At 42.4% G+C, this 18,361-nt stretch overlaps 1 protein-coding gene across 1 annotated transcript in view; it reads right to left on the reverse strand.

Moving 5' to 3' along the window:
- Positions 1–18,361, reverse strand: part of PPP3R1 (protein phosphatase 3 regulatory subunit B, alpha) — a 41,541-nt gene that overhangs the window by 14,610 nt on the left and 8,570 nt on the right. The window contains exon 2 of the mRNA XM_084799542.1: positions 3,841–3,880. Within this exon, the coding sequence (XP_084655668.1) occupies positions 3,841–3,880 (40 nt within the window). The remainder of the gene's footprint in view (positions 1–3,840; positions 3,881–18,361) is intronic.

Here is an 18,361-nt window from a genome sequence, read left to right on the forward strand (position 1 = left end):
GTGGTGTGCTGTGGATAGGCATGGGCATTTCTGCTGTCTATCTTCTTAAACATGAAGCCTCTTAGGGTTAGGCCCTTGGTGGCCTCCCCTTCTCTGAGGAGTAGAGGGAATGGCGGAGGGGTTGTGAGGGTGGGACTAGGAAGAGAGGGGGTGGGGGCTGGAATCAGATACTTCAAAACTGTCAAGTAACAGTCAACCAGGTAAAAGCCCGACATCACCACACCTCACAAACTAGATACTGGCAGATGCCTGCAACTCCAGTATTCAGAAGCTCAAGGCAGGAGCACCAGAAGCTGACAGTCAACTTTGGTTACAGAGAAAGTTCAAGGCTAGCCTGACACACTCGAGACCTGGTCTTTAAAAAACGTAAGCCAAGAATTACTAAGGTAGGTGTGATGGTGGCACATGCCTATGAGCCAAGTCGGCAGAAGGCTGAAGCAGAAGAGACTGACTCAAGGATAGCCGACACAGCTGCAGGCCAGGCTGGGCTACATAGCAAAAAAAGCACAAACTGACTCCAGAACATTGCAAAAACACAACGGTACAAATTCATTCAAACTGAGAAGAGTGATTTGAATACTGCAAAACCCAAGTCGCAACTCACTGCAAGGCAAGGGCATTCAAAGCAAGCGGAACCAGCCACAGCAAAAGGGGCTAACAGAGCTGTTTCTACTGACAGCAGCAGAATGACTGGGAACCTGGTCATTCATAACCTACCAACAGTCCCTGTTCCAGCTCCAAAGTCCCCACCCTCTCCTGATAAAGGAAGGCCATTTTACATGAGAGACCTGACAGCTCTCAAAGAAGCCACCTGGTTGCCGCCAGTCCTTAAAACAAGAATGACTAAGACTTCTTCTCCTTTCTTTGAGTTCTCTGGTATCAAGCCCTCGGCCTATCGGGCTCTCCATTTTTGATGCCCAGCATTTCTGAGTAATTACTTGCTGTTACTAAGGTTCTCTCTTATAATCACTTTATTTACATGTGAAGAGGAGCGCATTAGTCCCTCTATCTGTTTTCTTTTCTATGGGAGTCCTTCGTTTCTCCTGGTCTAGCCCAGGTCAGTCACTGCTCCATTCCCCTGTGAGGGCACAACCTGTCCATACACCTTCCTAAAACTACTGTGCTCTCCAGGGCTCTACTACAGACACCTAAGTCTAGTAAGTCAGCTGACCGACCAGTCCTGTGTTGTCTTTTTAAGACATGGTTGCTTGCATTACATGTGCTCACGATGCTCCTCCTCCTCCAGCGTCCAAAGGCTGGAATTACAGGTGTATGCCACCATACCTGGGTCGGGGCAGGGAAGGAAAAGAGAGAAGAGCAGAGGGAGGGAAGGCACACTGCATAAAAGTCTTAAGAACATTTCTACGCCACACTGTGGAACGGCACTATCAGAGCAGGTCCTGCCTACCCTAAAACCAGGCAGCCAGGAAGTCAACGCTAGGCTTCTGGCTCCAGAAACGCTGCAACAACACAGCGGTACAAATCACACTAACCTCCACCTTCCAAACCTCACAGAGCTATGTCTGCTGCAGAAACAGCTGCCAAGGGGTCTGGTACCTGCTTGCTAGTTTTAAAGTGTCTAAGTATCAGAACAAGGTCAAATTATGCTGGGAGTTGCTGATAATGACAAAGGTCTAGTCCACTCACTAACAGACCTACTGTAACTGGAAAACCGTGACAGGTACAGTGCTTACACAAGACTTTATTAATAAAACCTACCAACACCAAAAGCAACTGCGACACTGAAGCTGTTCAGATACAACAGAATTATGACTTCAAGACTGAGGGGGTGGGGGAGCAGGTGCACAAACAGGAGGGCAGACAGGACTGAAGTGATGCAAGTCTGATTATAAAAACAGCATGCCAAGAACACAAGTCACACGTCTTTTATTTCTAATTACACATTATCAAATGAAATTGAACAAAATAAAAATAATAAATGTCATCCTGTGTATCAAGTATTTCTAAAGACATAATTTCTAACCCTAAAGGTTTAACAGGAATTACAATATGCTGAGACAGAAAACTGGCAGTAAAACCTCAATTGTCTTTTTGTTTTGTTTTTGGTTTTGTTTTTTCAAGGCAGGGTTTCTCTATGTAGCCTCAGCTGTTCTGGAACTCACTCTGTAGACCAGGCTGGCCTCAAATCAAACTCGGGGAGATCCACCTGCCTCTGCCTCCCTGAGTGCTAGGATTACAGCAACTATCTTGAAGGGCCATTCTTAAAACAGAAAACCTCCATGTATAGGCAGGAGAGAACTGACTCCACAGTTGTTTCCCAACTTCCACGCATGTGTGTAGTCCACAGAGGCAGACCATATACACACAATAATAAGACTAAAATAACCAGGGATGATGTATAGTTTGAGTAAGAATGGCCCTCATAGGTGGATGGATTCGAATGCTTGTCCACAGGGAGTGGTGCTATTTCAAAGGATTAGGAGGTAGGCTTTTGTAGGAGGAAGTGTGTTACTGGAGTGGTACTGAGATTTCAGAAACCAGGCCCAGAGAGTGTGTGTGTGTGTGTATGTGTGTGTGTGTGTGTGTGTGTGTGTGTGTGTGTGTGTGTATCTCCTCTGTCTCCTCTCTCTCTTTGGGTCTGGATGCAGAACACTCAGCTATATACACATGTGTGCTTGCATGCCTCCACGCTCCCTGCCATGACAGGCCTAAACCTCTAAAACTGCAAGCAAGCCCCAATTAGATGCTTTCTTTTCTAAGAGTTGCCATGGTCATGGTGCTCTTCACAGCAATAGAATACTTGACAATTGTATGCTTTTAATCCCTGGACTCTAGGAGCAGAGGCAAGCAGATCTCTGAGAGTTCAAGACCAGCCTGATCTACATTAAAAGTTACAGTCTAGCTAAGGCCTCATACACAGACAGACAGACAGACAGACAAGGAGCTGGCCAAAAAAAAAAAAAAAAAAAAAAAAAGCTTAGCCAGTAAAGAGGCTTGCTGCTATGCCTAATAACCTCAGTTGGATCCCTAGGACCTGACTTGTATGGTGCAAAGAGAAAACCAACCCCCACAAGTTGTCCCCTGATTTCTGACACTGTGGCACATATAACCCACACATATGTACAAGTAAGTAAAATGTAATTAAAAATTAAAAACCATCCCCAAACTTATAAAGAAATATTTACAGTAACCGAAGAAGTCTTTGACAACCGGCTTTCCCTCTAGAAATGCTGATCTTCAGATGGTCACCTCCCTCTCCATTCCACCAGGATCCCAAATTCTCAACGTTCAAATTAAAAAAATACAAATTTAGCACAACCGTTTCTCCTTCCTAAGGGCATGGAAGGCTCTACTCCCCAGTCCAGGTGGCTGTTGACTGAGTTATGTGACAAGTTCTAGCCCACTAAAGTCCAGCTTTCATATTCTTGTAATTCCCTTTCTCCAATGATATGGGGAATTCCAGGCACAGCTATTAACATTACAAAACAAAGGAGTCCAGATCCATGGATTAACAACAACAACAACAACAACAACACAAGACAAAAACCAAAAATCAACATGATTACAAATTCACTTTGAAAAGAATTCTCCCTTGGTTGCAGAGATTTGAGGGTTTAATCTTTAATTACAATACTGTACATGCATTAATAATAAAATCTATTTCTTAAGAATACTCCCTACTCTGGTGACTTAAAAGAATGTGTTCCATGCATTCTCCATTTTTAATGTAGGTTACATGTGATACAAAAACAGTAAATACACATCACAGAGATGTACTCTATAACACACACACACACACACACACACACACACACACACCCTCCTCTCACAGAGATTTATAGGCGAAACAAATGCTCGTTGACATTATATTCAACTTACAGTGTGAGCACATTTCCAAAGGGTAACTCGCCTCATTTCCCTGGGGGAAGAAGAAAGAATCAATTAGTTATGAAACACACCCAGAAGGTCTTTACAATATTAAACAACTATTTTACGTGACAAAACAGGTAAATGAAACATAAACTCTAAACATAAATTTATGTTCAGAATTATAAAGTATACTTACTTCTTAGCTGGTAGGAAAACATATTAAACAATGTGGTTGACAAAGAATAAGTTCTCATTAAGACATGCAACCATTCTACTGAAATGCAATTCAAGTATGTTTAATAGCATAAATACTCCACAGACAGAATCCCACACACTAGAGACCAGCGACGCACTTATGTGCCGTGCTGGGTGAACTACGCTTGTTTTGTTTATTTCTGTTTCGAGGCCCAGACTGGCTGGAGCTTCCTATGTAGGTTAAGTGTGACAATGAACTGCCGAGTCTCCTATCTCAGCCCTCAAGCTGCTGGGGCTTTAGGCTTGTTGCTAGCACATTAGAATAATGAGCTCATTTTGATATAAAGTTCAGAATGAGAGTACTCCTGTCATTTCCACTTAAAGTTAGCAAGAGTGCAAAATGAACTGTTAAGAAAATCCTTGTTACCAATTATGAACATTCAGTAAAACAACGTTTTCAAAATCACAACTGAAATATTAGCAAGATGTTAACAGGAACGTTATAAAACGCCAGCTACTTAAAACTTACTTCTAGGTATTTCCTTACATAGGAAGTCATCCTGTTCCTTAATTTATGTATTTCCCCATATTAGAGAAAGGGAAGAGCATTCTAGGAAAGAAAAAAAAATACAGGCCTAGCTTTCCTAAAGCTAACATGTTTTAAATTTACTTAAGAAAGCGTGCAGAATTCAGGCATTGTACAATATGACCAAATCATTTACAAGATCACTTGATAAAATCCTTAAATAAATCTACTTGTTTGATGTTGAAGATAAACTATATATCTGGCTTTGGGACATGCAACTCTGTCTGGGATGGAACTTACTATGTGAACCAGGCCACAGTCAAACTCATAGAAACCTGCCTGCCTCTGCCTAGCATGTGCTAAAGGTGTGTGCCACCATGCCTGGCATAAGAACCATCACTATGGGCGTGGTGGCACACGCCTTTAATCCCAGCACTCAGGGAGGCAGAGGCAGGCGGATCACTGTGAGTTCGAGGCCAGCCTGGTCTATAAAGAGAGTCTGGGACAGCAAAGCTACACAGAGAAACCCTGTCTTGAAAAACCAAGAACTATCATTATGCTGATCAACAAACAAACAAACAAACAAACAAATAAGTAGTATCTGCCCATAACCTGTAATGTTAACCAACTGGGAGACTAGTGCAAAACAGTAAGTCAGAGAACTGCATGAAAGAGCACTTTTCAGAAATGACTTGTAATCACCAATAAACAGGAGCCTGGGGTCTCTCCCTGGAGGGCAGAGACGTCTGAGAAGGCCGCATTCATGGGGAACAGATACCCAGGCCCAGAATCTGTAGCAAGTTGGTATCTGTAGAGAGCTCCCTCCATCCTCTGCTGCATTAGAAGCACAATCTCCAAAGCCAAGGAAAGAACTAGCAGTGGGCTGAACGCTCTGATGCTCAGAAAGCTGGGAATGCCACCAGGGATGGGCAGGTCTGAACACACAGGGCACTGACTGAGGTACAGTCCTCACAATGTCTGCATCAGCCATGAATGAAAAGGCTGTTCTGAGCTTAACCATAGACAAAGATTTCTAAGACCAGTAAGCTAACTCCAGAGTGGGACAGAACCAGCAAGCACACTAAAGGAAAACACAAAGCCCAGCCAAACAGCACAAGGCTCAACATGTGACAGTGAAGAAAAGCATATTATAATTTGAGTTAAGACATTTCTTAAAATGTCTTAAAAGTCCATCATTATATCCTATCACCTAATTTGTAAGAAATATCATAAGGTAAATAAATCTCTATCTACACTCAGGTTTATTCTTCTACAATACATATCATAAATATACCTCTCCCCAGTAAAAATAAATCGGGCATAGCAGTGCACATCTGTGACCCAGCAGTCAGGCAATAACGGGAGAACTGTTAAGTCAAAGGCAATCCTCAGAGACTTTGTGAGGCTAGCCTGGATTACATGAGACCATCCTTTTTTTTTTTTTGAGGGTGTGTGTAAGGTGGGGTGTTGTCTCAATAGCATTTGTCCTGGTTTTTGTTGTTGTTTTGTTTGTCAACCAGACACAAATTTAGAGTTATCTGGGAAAAGGAAACCCAACTGAGAAAATGCCTCCATCTCACAGGCTGTGGGCATTTTCTTGATGAATGACCCAAATGAGAGCACCTAGCCCCTTGGGAACAATGCCAGCCCTGCGGGATGGGCCTGCAGTGGGTGAGAAAGCAGACTGAGCAGGCCACGGAGAGAAGCCTTCCAGGTCTCTGCTGTAGCTCCTGCCTCCAGGTTCCTGCCCTGACTTCCTCTAAGGATGGACTGTGATGTGGAAGTGTAAACCAATAAAACCTTTCCTCCCTGAGTTGCTTTTAGAAACCTTAAAACAATATTCTTTAATTAAAAAAAAAAAATCCTGAAACAGCCTGGCAATTGTCCTGTCTTCTTCAGTATTTTCAGCTGAACAGCTCTTCAGTCTATTTATGTCTTTATACTTCTTCACGATTTTTTTTAAAGGCTGACCTCAACATGTTTGCCTGATCCCTCTTCATAAGGTGGTATTGACTTCTCCCCAGTCATCAGAGGACAGGAACATAGATTTTTATAGTCTGGCCCTCAGCACTGCACACTGGGGACGGGGGATAGCCAAGCAGCAGAAATGCTAAATTCTCCTAGTTTTGCTAGTAATGAGGCAGGCATGGTGGCAAAGGGCTGTGATCTAGCACTTGGGGGACAGAGGCAGAGGATCAGGAACTCAAAGCTAGCCATGAGGCCCTGGATTAAAGAATAAAAGCATCTTCAGTTTGCCCACTAAAGATATCCTGTCTCTCTTTTCGGCTATTTAGTATATAAACCTTGTGGGAAGTTATTTTCGGGCTAGGTAAATTTCAAAACCTCAGCTTAAACCTCACACAGGTCCTCTAGCAAATACAGACAATATGAGACAACTGCACGCGGCCATTACTATCATAACAGATTCTAAGACTGTCACAAAATTGTGTGTTACCCTCCACTTGTATATTCTGACAGAAAACTAAGGTATGACCATTCTGTATTAGGTTGGAAGTAACTGCATTTTCTATTCTGCTGATAGTCTTATATTTTTCAGCATGCATGCTTTGGCCATGGGTAAGGAACTGAAGGTGGCTTCCAGCCAACCGCCAAGGAACTGAGGGCTGCTCACAGTCAATTAATGTAGGTAAGAATCTTTCTCTCAACCAAACCTTCCCTTGAGACCCTGTGATCCCAACTTTCAGAAGACACAGTAAGGCAGAGCTAAGCACATTAGACATTGAAATTGTAACTGTGTGGTATTCTGATGCTTTCAAGTAAATAGGTAACCGATATATCTGTATGTGGCAACTTTCTATTCGTATTATTCTTCCAGTGTGGCTTCTTTGTTATTAAGGGCTTCTTCCCTTTCTTTTCTTTCTCCAGACAGGTCTCACTGCACGTCCTACTAGCTGGTCTGCAACTCACTCTGTAGTCCAGGTTAGCCTTGAACTCAGAGATCCACCTGCCTCTACTGCAAGTGCTGGGATTAAAGGTGCGCACAACCATGCCTGGCATGGACTCATGGATTTTTACAACGTTGAGCTATAATAATTTATCAGTATCATCTAATCTGATGCTTAAGTCATTTCAATCGCAGCTGGTGATCGTTCCTGCTCATTGGGCGAATGGTTCCTGCGCCCTTCCGATATGCACATATCCTTCCGAACACTTCGACCACGTTTTACTTTGCTATCTTAGGGCCAGGAACCAACAATTCATTCCAAGTGAACTAGCTACTTTTGGAAGAAGAATAATTTTTAAGGCCCTAATTTTCAACTGACTTATTCATACTTTGTCTTTATACTATGATTTGATCCCTAGCACACACAATTCTTTCATGGTACTATCTGGATGTAACTTTTACTATGGAAACTTACATCTGATAAAAACCGATGTACTATATTTTTTCTGCATGTAAAGACCAGAGTCTACTGTTAACCCTCGTTAACAGAACCACTTGTAAGTTAAAAGGAAGATGGCACACACATAATGCAGTATGATAAGCCTGATCAACTGTGTACGATCTCAGTACTGTACCCACAACACACAACTTTGAGATTGTCAATGGTCTGTGGATATCCATGATGTGTGTGTGTGTGTGTGTGTCAAGAACTGACAGAACCTAGGCTTGGATTAGACTGTCAGTAGAGATACAACTTTGATAATTGAAATTACTAACATATACATGGTAACCTACCCCACCCAAAGGAGAGATAAAACAAAACAAAACAAAAACCCTACAAATCCAAAGGACAGAGAACTCGCCTTTAGTTCTAATAATCAGGAAGCTGAGGCAAGAGGATGACTTGAGCCTGTTACTTAAACCACCCTGGGAAACACAGCTGAGACAGTTTTTTAAAACTAAAAAGGGGGAGAGGAGTAGGCACAGTGGCTCACGCTTTTATTACCAGCAATCGTGAGGCAGAGGCAGGTGAGTCTGTGACCAGCCTGGTCTACACATCAAGTTTCAGGACAGCCAGGGCGATACAGTGAAACACTGTCTCAAAACAGTTAACAAAAAGTAAAATTAAAACTAAAACATCAATCAAAACAAACAGCATACCAAAAAAAATTTTTTTAAAAAAACGAAGAAGAAAATTTGTCAGCTGCAAATAAACTAAATGGGAAAAGAAAAAAAGAGAAATAAAAGGTGAGAGTTGTGGCTTAGTTCTTTAATACTAGCATGCCATCAAATGGGAGGCCAATCCAGGAAGATCAGGAGCGCAAGGCCAGCCTCACCTAGACTATTTCCAAACAAACAACAAAAAATCTAACCCAACTGAACATGGTTCAATGGTAAAGCTTCTAATCATCTGTCCTAGCACTATCATAATAACCCACATTATTCTACAGTAGTCTTAGGATAAATATATGTATCCCATTAATATATAATCTACTACTAGGATTCATAACAGAATTAGAAACAAATTAAGAAAAAAGTTTAAGTATGACAGGGCTAAGAATAAAAATATGGACACTAATTTCAATTCTTTTCATTGTGGATTTTCTAAGACTCACATTATAAGAACCGCACAAATTGTAATTGTAAACTGGTTGCTAGGTAACAAGAATCCACATTATTGTGCATTCCCTTCCTCCCTGCCAACTGGGTTTTGTTGTTGTTGTTGTTCATTTGTTTGTTTTCGCTTTTGGAGACATGGTTTCTCTGTGTGTAGCCTTGGCCGTCCTTGAACTGAGAGATTCCCCTGCCTCTGCCTCCCAAATGCTAGGATTAAAGGTGTGCACCACCACTGCCCAGTTGCCAATGTCTTTATAATGACTTTAGGAGATGAAATTTTCACAGTGGCTTGCTAATCTAGTCTAACATTAATTCCCATGCTTTAAAAAAAAAAAAAATGTATGGCTGTGTTGGCCGGCAACTTTGCATGTTTCCATTTGCAAGTCTAGTACCCTTGGAAGCCAAGGTTCCCCAGGGAGTGGAGTCACAGATGGTTAACTGTCATGTGCAGGCAATTGGGAGGCCAATCCAGGTAAGTCAGGAGTTCAAGACCAGCCTCACATACATTAGACTATTTCAAAACAAACAACAACAAAAAAATCTAATCCAACTGAACATGGTTCTATGGTAAAGGTTCTAATAGTCTATCCTGGCACTATCATAATCTACAGTATTCTGTAATATTCTTAGAATAAGTATATGTATTCCGTTAATATATCATCTACTAAGATTCATAATAGGATTAGCAACAAATTAAGAAAAGCAGTAAGAGCCCTTAAAAACTAAGCCTCTCTCCATACTTTTTTATTTATTAGCCATACAAAAATAGATGGCATCATTCTAGGTCTTCCTCTTAGAAGATAAGATCCTCTTAGAAGACCAATGTTTCCTTTATAGTTATTCTTAGACTTTACCGTGTGTGTGTGTGTGTGTGTGTGTGTGTGTGTGTGTGTGTTCGTGTTCTTTACAGACTAGCATCTGCACATGAGAGGTAACATGTCATTTATCATTTTCTGATCCATCCATTTTCCTGAAAATTCCACGATTTTATTTTAATATAATGATTATATCACATTCTCATTGTCTACTTTTCCGTGAAGGATATTTCCAGCCTGGTCCTATTTCCTTGCTATTATGGATATAGCAGCAAAGAGCATCAAGAAAATTAACAATAATACTGGCAAGGATGTGAAGAAAAAGGAATCTGTATTCACTCCTGGTGGAGTGCAAACCAGTACAACATTATGGAGATCAGTATTGAAGGCATCTCAAAAAATTAAAAATTGAACTATCATATGACACAGAAAACCATTCCTTGGTATCATTACACTATCACAGACACTTAAACATTCATGCTCCTTGCTGCTATATTCATAATAGCAAGGGAATAGGACTATAAAGGAAACACTGGGCAGTGGGGGCAGGGTAGAGGAAAATAATACATGAGATATGAAAGAGGAAACAGACTAGAGGGGGTGATGATACAGGAGGGATAAGAGGGTAAGAGAAAAGTAATGGGGATGAAGGGGAAAGAGAATCACTACACCACTTTGAAAATGCCATAATCAAATTTAAGACTTTGTATGCTAATTTTAATTTAAAAAATAAAAGGCTCAGCTTTGCTACAATATATCACAAAACAAAAGTTTTTATGTATTACACAACAGAAACATGAAGTTATTAAGGCATTTTCCCACCTGAGAAAACATACCCAAGTGGCTAAACTGGCATAGCAATGTTGATTTCTAACACAATAGTCAAAATTAACAAGCAGACAGCAGACAGTATGGGCCAGGTGAGCGAAACTGACAAGAGCAAGTGAGCAAATGTAAACAGCACGACACGAACTGTCTTCTCCAACCCTTCCTGTAGGCTGTAATGTGAACTTGGTACTGGATTCTACTTTTACGTAAAATGAGCACAACCTCAAACTAGAAAATTCCATAGGAATGATATGTTCAATTATTACAATTGAAAAGAATGATCTCCAACAGAAAAGATAATAAAGTCCTAGCAGAAGGCCAGGTTGTGGAAACATACTGACTAAGGGCCACAAGATGTGAAATACAAAGTAAGACAGGGAATGGTCAAAGAACACTAACGCATATGTGGGGGGTGTGTGTGTGTGTCTGTGTTTACCATCAAGTGATAGTTGAACCTAGAAGGACACTGTAGGACAGGCACCTAAACTGTGAATGAAAAACATGTAGTATACAGAAGAAATAAAGGAAAGCACAGTCCAACAGAAAGCAAATCACTCTGCAGGAGAATGGAAATAACTACTGGCTTACAAACTATGGCCTAAGCCAAACTATGCCTAACATCAGCTTTTTAATCACACAACATACACTCATCACAAGTGTAACAAAAAGTTTTAGCAGATCACAGGCTTGTACAACCATCACTACACCAATCACTCCTCAACGTTGCCTTTCTCCATTAGTAATCCCCCAAACACCACTCACACCACCCATGGGAAGCACCAATTTACCTCCTGGCTCTACACATATTCTAGTGATGAGACACTAAAAAGTATAAAAACACACAGTAAGTAATTAGCTCTTACTCAACAATAATACACTCAGGGTCAGTTCAAACGGCTACATGAAACCCATACAATGTCCAAGCATGGAAGCCCACCCTTATAATCTCAGAATTTGGGAAGCTGAGTCAGGAGGATTGCCAGTTTGAGGCCAGCCTGGGCTACACAACAAAACCAAATCAGTATGTGTCCCTTTACTACTCTGTAATGTTTCATTATATGGCTACATTGTATTTATCCACTCATTTGGACTGTTTCCATTTCTTGCCTATCCTGATTAATGCTATTAAGAACATTCATGAACAAGGTTTTTTTGGGGGGGGGGGAGGGGGCTGACTATCGTTTTAAAAAACTGAAAATTCCAATTGTTTACCAAAGGACTTTACCAAAGGAGACAGATGCTGGGGTGAGAACCTGCTAGCTCAGAGAGGCAGAGAAAGGACCAGCTGACCTTCCTACTCAGCTCTCTCAGAGGAAAACGCCCAAGAAGCTCACTTGCTCAGCTGACAGCCCAGGAGGAAAAGCCAAAAGAACTAAGCCAAAGAGCTTGCTAGCTCAAAGCTCAAAAACCCCCTCCTTATCCACACTTCCTCCTAGTCTTTGATCTCTGTCAGCTGGTTTCTTACTCCCCCTCTTGACCTAGGGTTAACTTTATTAAATCCTATGTACAGAAAGCTCTTGGATTAAAGGTGTGTGCTAGGGCTGGCTGAACCACACCTTAATCACCGGTTTACAACAAAGTTCTTAGACTAAAGGTGTATGTTAGGGCTCAACCACACCAAACAAGAAACAGGTTTTCACAGTTCAGAGTCTTGGGGTTCACAATGGGATCAAATATCCTGCAACACCAGACCAATAACTAAATTGAAAGTGGCATATCCAACACAGCAAGCTGATCAACAATAAAAGAAGTATACTGATTCTTTTTGGTTTTTCTCAGAGGGTCTTTACCAAACTGACCTCCAATTCACAAACCTGTTCGGATTTCCTAAGTGCTTAGATCCTTACAGACGCAACGTGCCTTGCCCAGCTATCATCCTGACTCATGTAACACGGATTCACCGTAAGAATGCTTTGATAAAGATACCAGTTGCAGAGGAGCATAAGGATAACATACATAAAATGGAATTCATAGGCCACATAGTGATTCTATGTTTAGCATTTGATGGCCTGTTTCCCAAACAACTGTAATGTTCACGCTCCCACCACCAAACTGCTCACATGCTTGTCATTCTGGGCTTTCTGATGCAGCATCTATGTGATGAAGGTGGACCACAGGGGATGAAATACAACAAGACTCTGAAAGGCAGATGCAGTTTTCACTACAAGCTCATCGGTAATCTGTGAGCTCCGCTCAGAGCACACGATTAAAGAGGTAACTTAACTGCCAGTGCTTTCAGGCCCAGCCTTTGATGGGAGCGAGTAACTTAGGGCCAGGTTACAAGAACTTAACCTTCAGAATAGGAGCCAAGTCTTTATCTTGTGTAAACGGGCCACTGATAAAATAATGAGACCTAAGGAAAACGCCTTTTACAAGAAAGGCAGCAAAGACTTTCTTCTCAACATAACAGACAATGGAGGAAATCATTTCCCACCCTTCAGTGCCTGAGGGAGAAGTGGTCCTCTCCTGGCAGGCAGCCTACATAATCTGTTTTTATCTGTGCAACCCTGTCTGCACAGCACACTGATTATTAAGGTAGAAGATGTATCAATTGCGGTTTTTTGGTTACAAGTATCCAGGTGGCTTAAACAATAAGACATGCATTGCTTCATAGAATTATAAACGCAGAGCCAGAGAGTTACAGGATGGTTTAACAGACTATGTAGGCTGAAGAAATGTCTGGGTGAGTTAAAAAAACTAGTACTGCCCCATAGCGAGGACTGGAGTTCAGATCCCAAATGTCCACAGACCTGGAGGGCACAGTAGCGACCTGCAATGCTGGTGCTTGGAAGGCAGAGGCGAGGAGGACTACTTAGACTAGCCTAATAGTTAAGTTGAACTGAGCGACCTGGGGCCTCAATATGTAAGACGGAGAGGAATCCAGGCCAAGATGACACGTCAACCTTTGGTCTCCGCATGTGCACATATTCCCACACTTCCGTTCCTCCCATACACATGCTGTGAAATGCTGCCTTGATTAGATCACTGTGTTAGGAAGACCCCAGAAGTGTGGGCCATAGTTTACCAGGCTTAGGTCCCAGGCTGTACAAAAGGAGGAAGCTAGCTCAAGACTCAGCACTCACGGCACTCTCACTTCTCTTCACCTGAACGGACTTCCGTACCTCGACGGCTCAAAAGATGGCCCGGGCCTGTAAGCCAAAAACAGCCCAGTCTCCCTTACAGTGCCTGTGTTGAGGAACTGTATCAGAGCAACATGAAATGTAACTAAGATCCAAGTACAGTCAAGCAGGTGTGTGTGAGAAAACACAGAGAGACAGACAAGAGACCACATTACAAAAACTAAGCCTGACAGTGTTACATACTGCATTTCAGTAGTTGAGTTCTCTTAAAACAAAAAGTTAAAAAAAAAATTTTTGGGGGGGGGGGCAATTCATCAAATACATTACGTAATCCAAAATACATCCACACACACCCCTCTACCTACCTCGTGGTACATTACAGCTATAAAGGGGGGAGGAACCACACCAAACAAGCCCACTGCTCTGTAGCATGGGTACATTACACATTATCACCTGAAACTCTGTGAGGCCATATAACAGAGTGAAGGGCTCTTCAGCACTTACAGGATTACTTGACTTTATACACTACTGAGTAATGTGACTAGACTCAGTGTAGCAAAATTCACAAACTGCTACACTGGGCAAGCAGAGACAGTACCTTGTGCTAGGTCTACTACACAAGTGTTATGTTTTATTAATACTTCTTCATTCCAGGTACCTGACTCTTGCATGCTATGAATTTCTTTACCACTGCCGTCTTTTTTTTTTTTCATCTTTATATCTGGCAATGTTTACTTCATGCACTGAATATTACATGTTTGCTCAATGAAATAAAAAGATTTAGAATTATACTCACGGTTTATCAGTTGTTCCTAGACTATTTAGAAAAAGCAAATTTAGCTTAATGAAAAGTAATCACTGTTTACACACATACATACACACAAACACACACAGTTCTTCAGATAGGGTTCCTCTGCGTCCTAGACTCACTTTGTAGGCCAGGCTGGCCTTAAACCCACAGAGATCTGCCTGCCTCCGCCTCCCTAAATGCTGGGATTAAAGGCCTATGCGCCACCACCTGTGGCTTGCTATTCATATTTTGAGTTTCCCAAAAACTGAAAAAAGTTTACAACTGACAAATAAAAATAACATTCTTACACATAACACCCTATTCAAACATGAAATAATCATTAAGCAAAAGCACTTCCCTAACTTTCAGAAGCAACAGCACTTTCCTCCGGGGCAGCTTCCCAATGTGCCTAATACACAGCTTGACGGTTATGGAGGCATTTACACACAGGACTTTAGTTAAGTCACCCTAGCCAGAGACAACAAATATATAAGCACACTAACACTGGGTGGGCTATAGTGAAAGTCACTGACAAACAGCTGATCACTAACTGTCCAGGGCAATGAGCAGTTTTTCGTAAAATGCCACCAGCATAGAAGTTGTCAAACAAAGAGGAAGGCAAACCAGACAGGGGAAAGGAAAACAAAGCACCAAAAAGTGAAAGGGATGAGGGGTTTGAGAAACAGCCTGACTTGGTTAGAGAATCAGTCAGAATGGCGCTAGGCGTGGTGACGCACACCCTTAATCTCAGCGCTGGAGAAGCAGGAGTCGGCTCCCTGTCAGTTCCAGGCCAGTAGTCTACAAAAACTAAGCCAAGCCTACCCAGAGAAACCCTGTCGTGAAACCCCACTCCCCCAAAAGACAGAATGGGAAGAAATTAAGGGTGAGGGCAAACATACCACGCAAAGGAGTTTAAAACCTAGGCGTAGAAGAGAAGCAGTAACTTGTAATTGAAGGTCGGAGGCCGTTAGCCTTCCTTTCCCCAGCACAGCTTAGTGGCAGCATGAGAAACAGTGAAGAAACTAAAGGTAAAAAACTGAAAAGCACTACACTGGCTTCAGAAACAGTCCAGGAAGGAACTGTGGCAGAGACAGTGGATAAAAGATTTAAGAAGGCACTTAACAGATCTAAATTATAGGATATTTTTGTTATTATAACATTTATACTTCTCACCCCACCCCACCCCAAAACCCTAAAGCCTTCATGTTCTTAAAACTATATCTGAGAAATAAGATGCCCTAGCTGAGGCTGTAGCTCAGTCTAGAGTGCCTGCCTAGCATGGGTAGTGCCTGGTTCAGTGCCCAGCACCTAGGGACATTAGGCAGACTCAGCTTAAGGAAAGCCCTTTGGTGTAGACACTCAGGATCGTTCATTCTACAGCTAACATACTAATAAGAACAAAAATCCTAACACAGTTGCTCTGGGTAATAAATCTGCTAGATAGCTTTGTAAAGGCACAGACGAACTACTGACAGGGCGTGAGGGATAGCTGAAGCCAAGTATGGAAATAAGGAATAGATGGGCAACGTCTATAGGAATTATGCAATAAATTCTTCTAAGCCAGATAAATGACTAAACTGAGTCACAAGGAAGAACACGGAGTGAGTGAACAGTACGCTCTGTTCTTCTTCACTGGACATGGCACCACATGCTTTTGTTGTTCGTTGTTTTCAGGTACATTAGTGTACTCGGGATTCAGCTGCCACTGCTTGGTGGCAAAAATAAAAATAATAATAAAGAGATAAAAATGTATCTCTTTATAATACATGAGACTTTAAAACAGGTAAGTGACTTAAAAAGGGGTGTGGCAGGAGAATCTTGGACCAAACCCACATGAGAGTCTAGAAACAGAGGCCAACGGTGGTCAGAGCAGTGGAACAGCAAGTCGAAAATGTGGTCACGGAAGCCAACTCTTAAGTTTGCAGAAGGCTCAGCGCTATAAAAATGGAGTCAAGAGCCAAGTATGTTAAATGAAGAAGGAGAAGAAGAAGAGGAGGAAGAAGAACAAGAACGGGGGAGGAGGAGAGGGGAGGGGGGAGGAAGGAGAAGGAGAGGGAGAGGGAGAAGGAGGAGGAGGAGAAGGAGAAGGAGAGGGAGAGGGAGAGGGAGAAGGAGAAGGAGAAGGAGAGGGAGGAGGAGGAAGAGGAGGGGAGGAGGAGGAGGAGGGGAGGAGGAGGGGGGGAGGGGAGGAGGAGGAGGGGGGGGGAGGAGGAGGAGGAGGAGGGGAGGAGGAGGAGGAGGAGGAGGAGGAGGAGGAGGAGGAGGAGGAGGAGGAGGAGGGGAGGAGGAGGAGAAGCCACCAGAGCCAGAATCCAAATTCACATCTTTCCCAACTCCCAACCCCATTCTAGTCCTGAAGATTACTGTCACCAGAGATGCGTAACCACTCTAGACCAGCACTACCTAAGAAAAACGTAAGCAACAGACACCACAATACTATGGTTCGGATGTCCCACCTATACCTGGCTGAAACTGCTGTTGAATTATTATAAAGGACCGAGAAGCTGCCTTTGTGAATGAACTAACCTCATTACTGGGGTGAAGGCTCAGGAACGGGCTGTAAGGAAAGCCTAAAATTTCTCAGTGATTAAGTGTTCCTACCCAGAATGCTGGTAGAAATATGCTAACTTAGGCTGGAGACATGGCTCGGCATGCAAGCTGACAGATCCAAATTCAGTTCCCAGCAACCACATCGGATGGCTCAGATGCCAGCTTCAGGGGAACCAAATCTCTCTTCTAGTCTCAAGAACAAAAATAAGCCCTAAAAAAAGAAATGCAGCCCATTAAAGCCGTTCTGTCGGGGTCAAAAATGCAAATGAAAAGGTGCTGGAAACGAGAGCAAATGGCCATCCTTGTTACAAACTAGGACATTTCGAAGAAAAGTCAAAGCCACAAGGCTTGAAATGGGAACACCTGTTCTGCAGGTCCTACCACTGTGTTTTAGCAGAGTGTTAACTCAATTTCAGGGCTCTAGGAGGACTCCACCTTGGCATGCCTGAAGCGCTTAAGCTCACTTATACCTGGTTCAAATGACACTGCAGATTTGGATTCTAGGACCAGAAAGGGAAGTCTAGGGGAGCAGAAAGTTAGGGCACAGATATCCTCTTGAGAAGGTTCTTGTGTTGAAACCTAACCATCAAATTAGGATGCTGATAGCATCTGAAAGCACAGCCTGTGAGAAGTCATGAGAGCAGAACCCTGTAGTGGAGCTGGTGGCTTTATAGGAGAAACAGGCCCGAGCCTGCATAGTCTACTCACTCCTGTGATGCCTTCTCGGACCACTCGGACACTGCAAGAACTCCATCCGGCTTTTTTTTTTTTTTTCATAAATATCCCAGCCTCAACACTAAGACACACATTAGTAGGCACTAATTAGTTGCACTACTGAGCTCCTGTAACCCCCACTGCTGCCACTAAGGAACTGAAATCAGGGTCTAAGCTTAGTTAAAAATCAACCACATTATATAGCTATACCACCTCTGAACTGGACTTCACAGAAAGGCAGTGCCTTGAAAAATAAGAACACAAGCTAAGTGAAATATGAAGCAGGAAACAAAACAAAACAAAACACAGCAGCAGCCAGGAGGATGCACAGAAAATACACAGCAGTTCCCTGGTAACTTCACTCTCAACTGGAGATTAATTTCTATTGTTACTATAAAGAAAAAATTATAAGCACACATAAGATGTGCATACCCCCTATCACCAATACCTTATTTTTTAATTTTTTTTTTATTTTTTGAGACTAGGTCTCTCTACATAGCCCTCTCTGGC

Source organism: Acomys minous, assembly GCF_964271855.1.
Source record: "Acomys minous genome assembly, chromosome: 10".
Classification (NCBI taxonomy): domain Eukaryota; kingdom Metazoa; phylum Chordata; class Mammalia; order Rodentia; family Muridae; genus Acomys; species Acomys minous.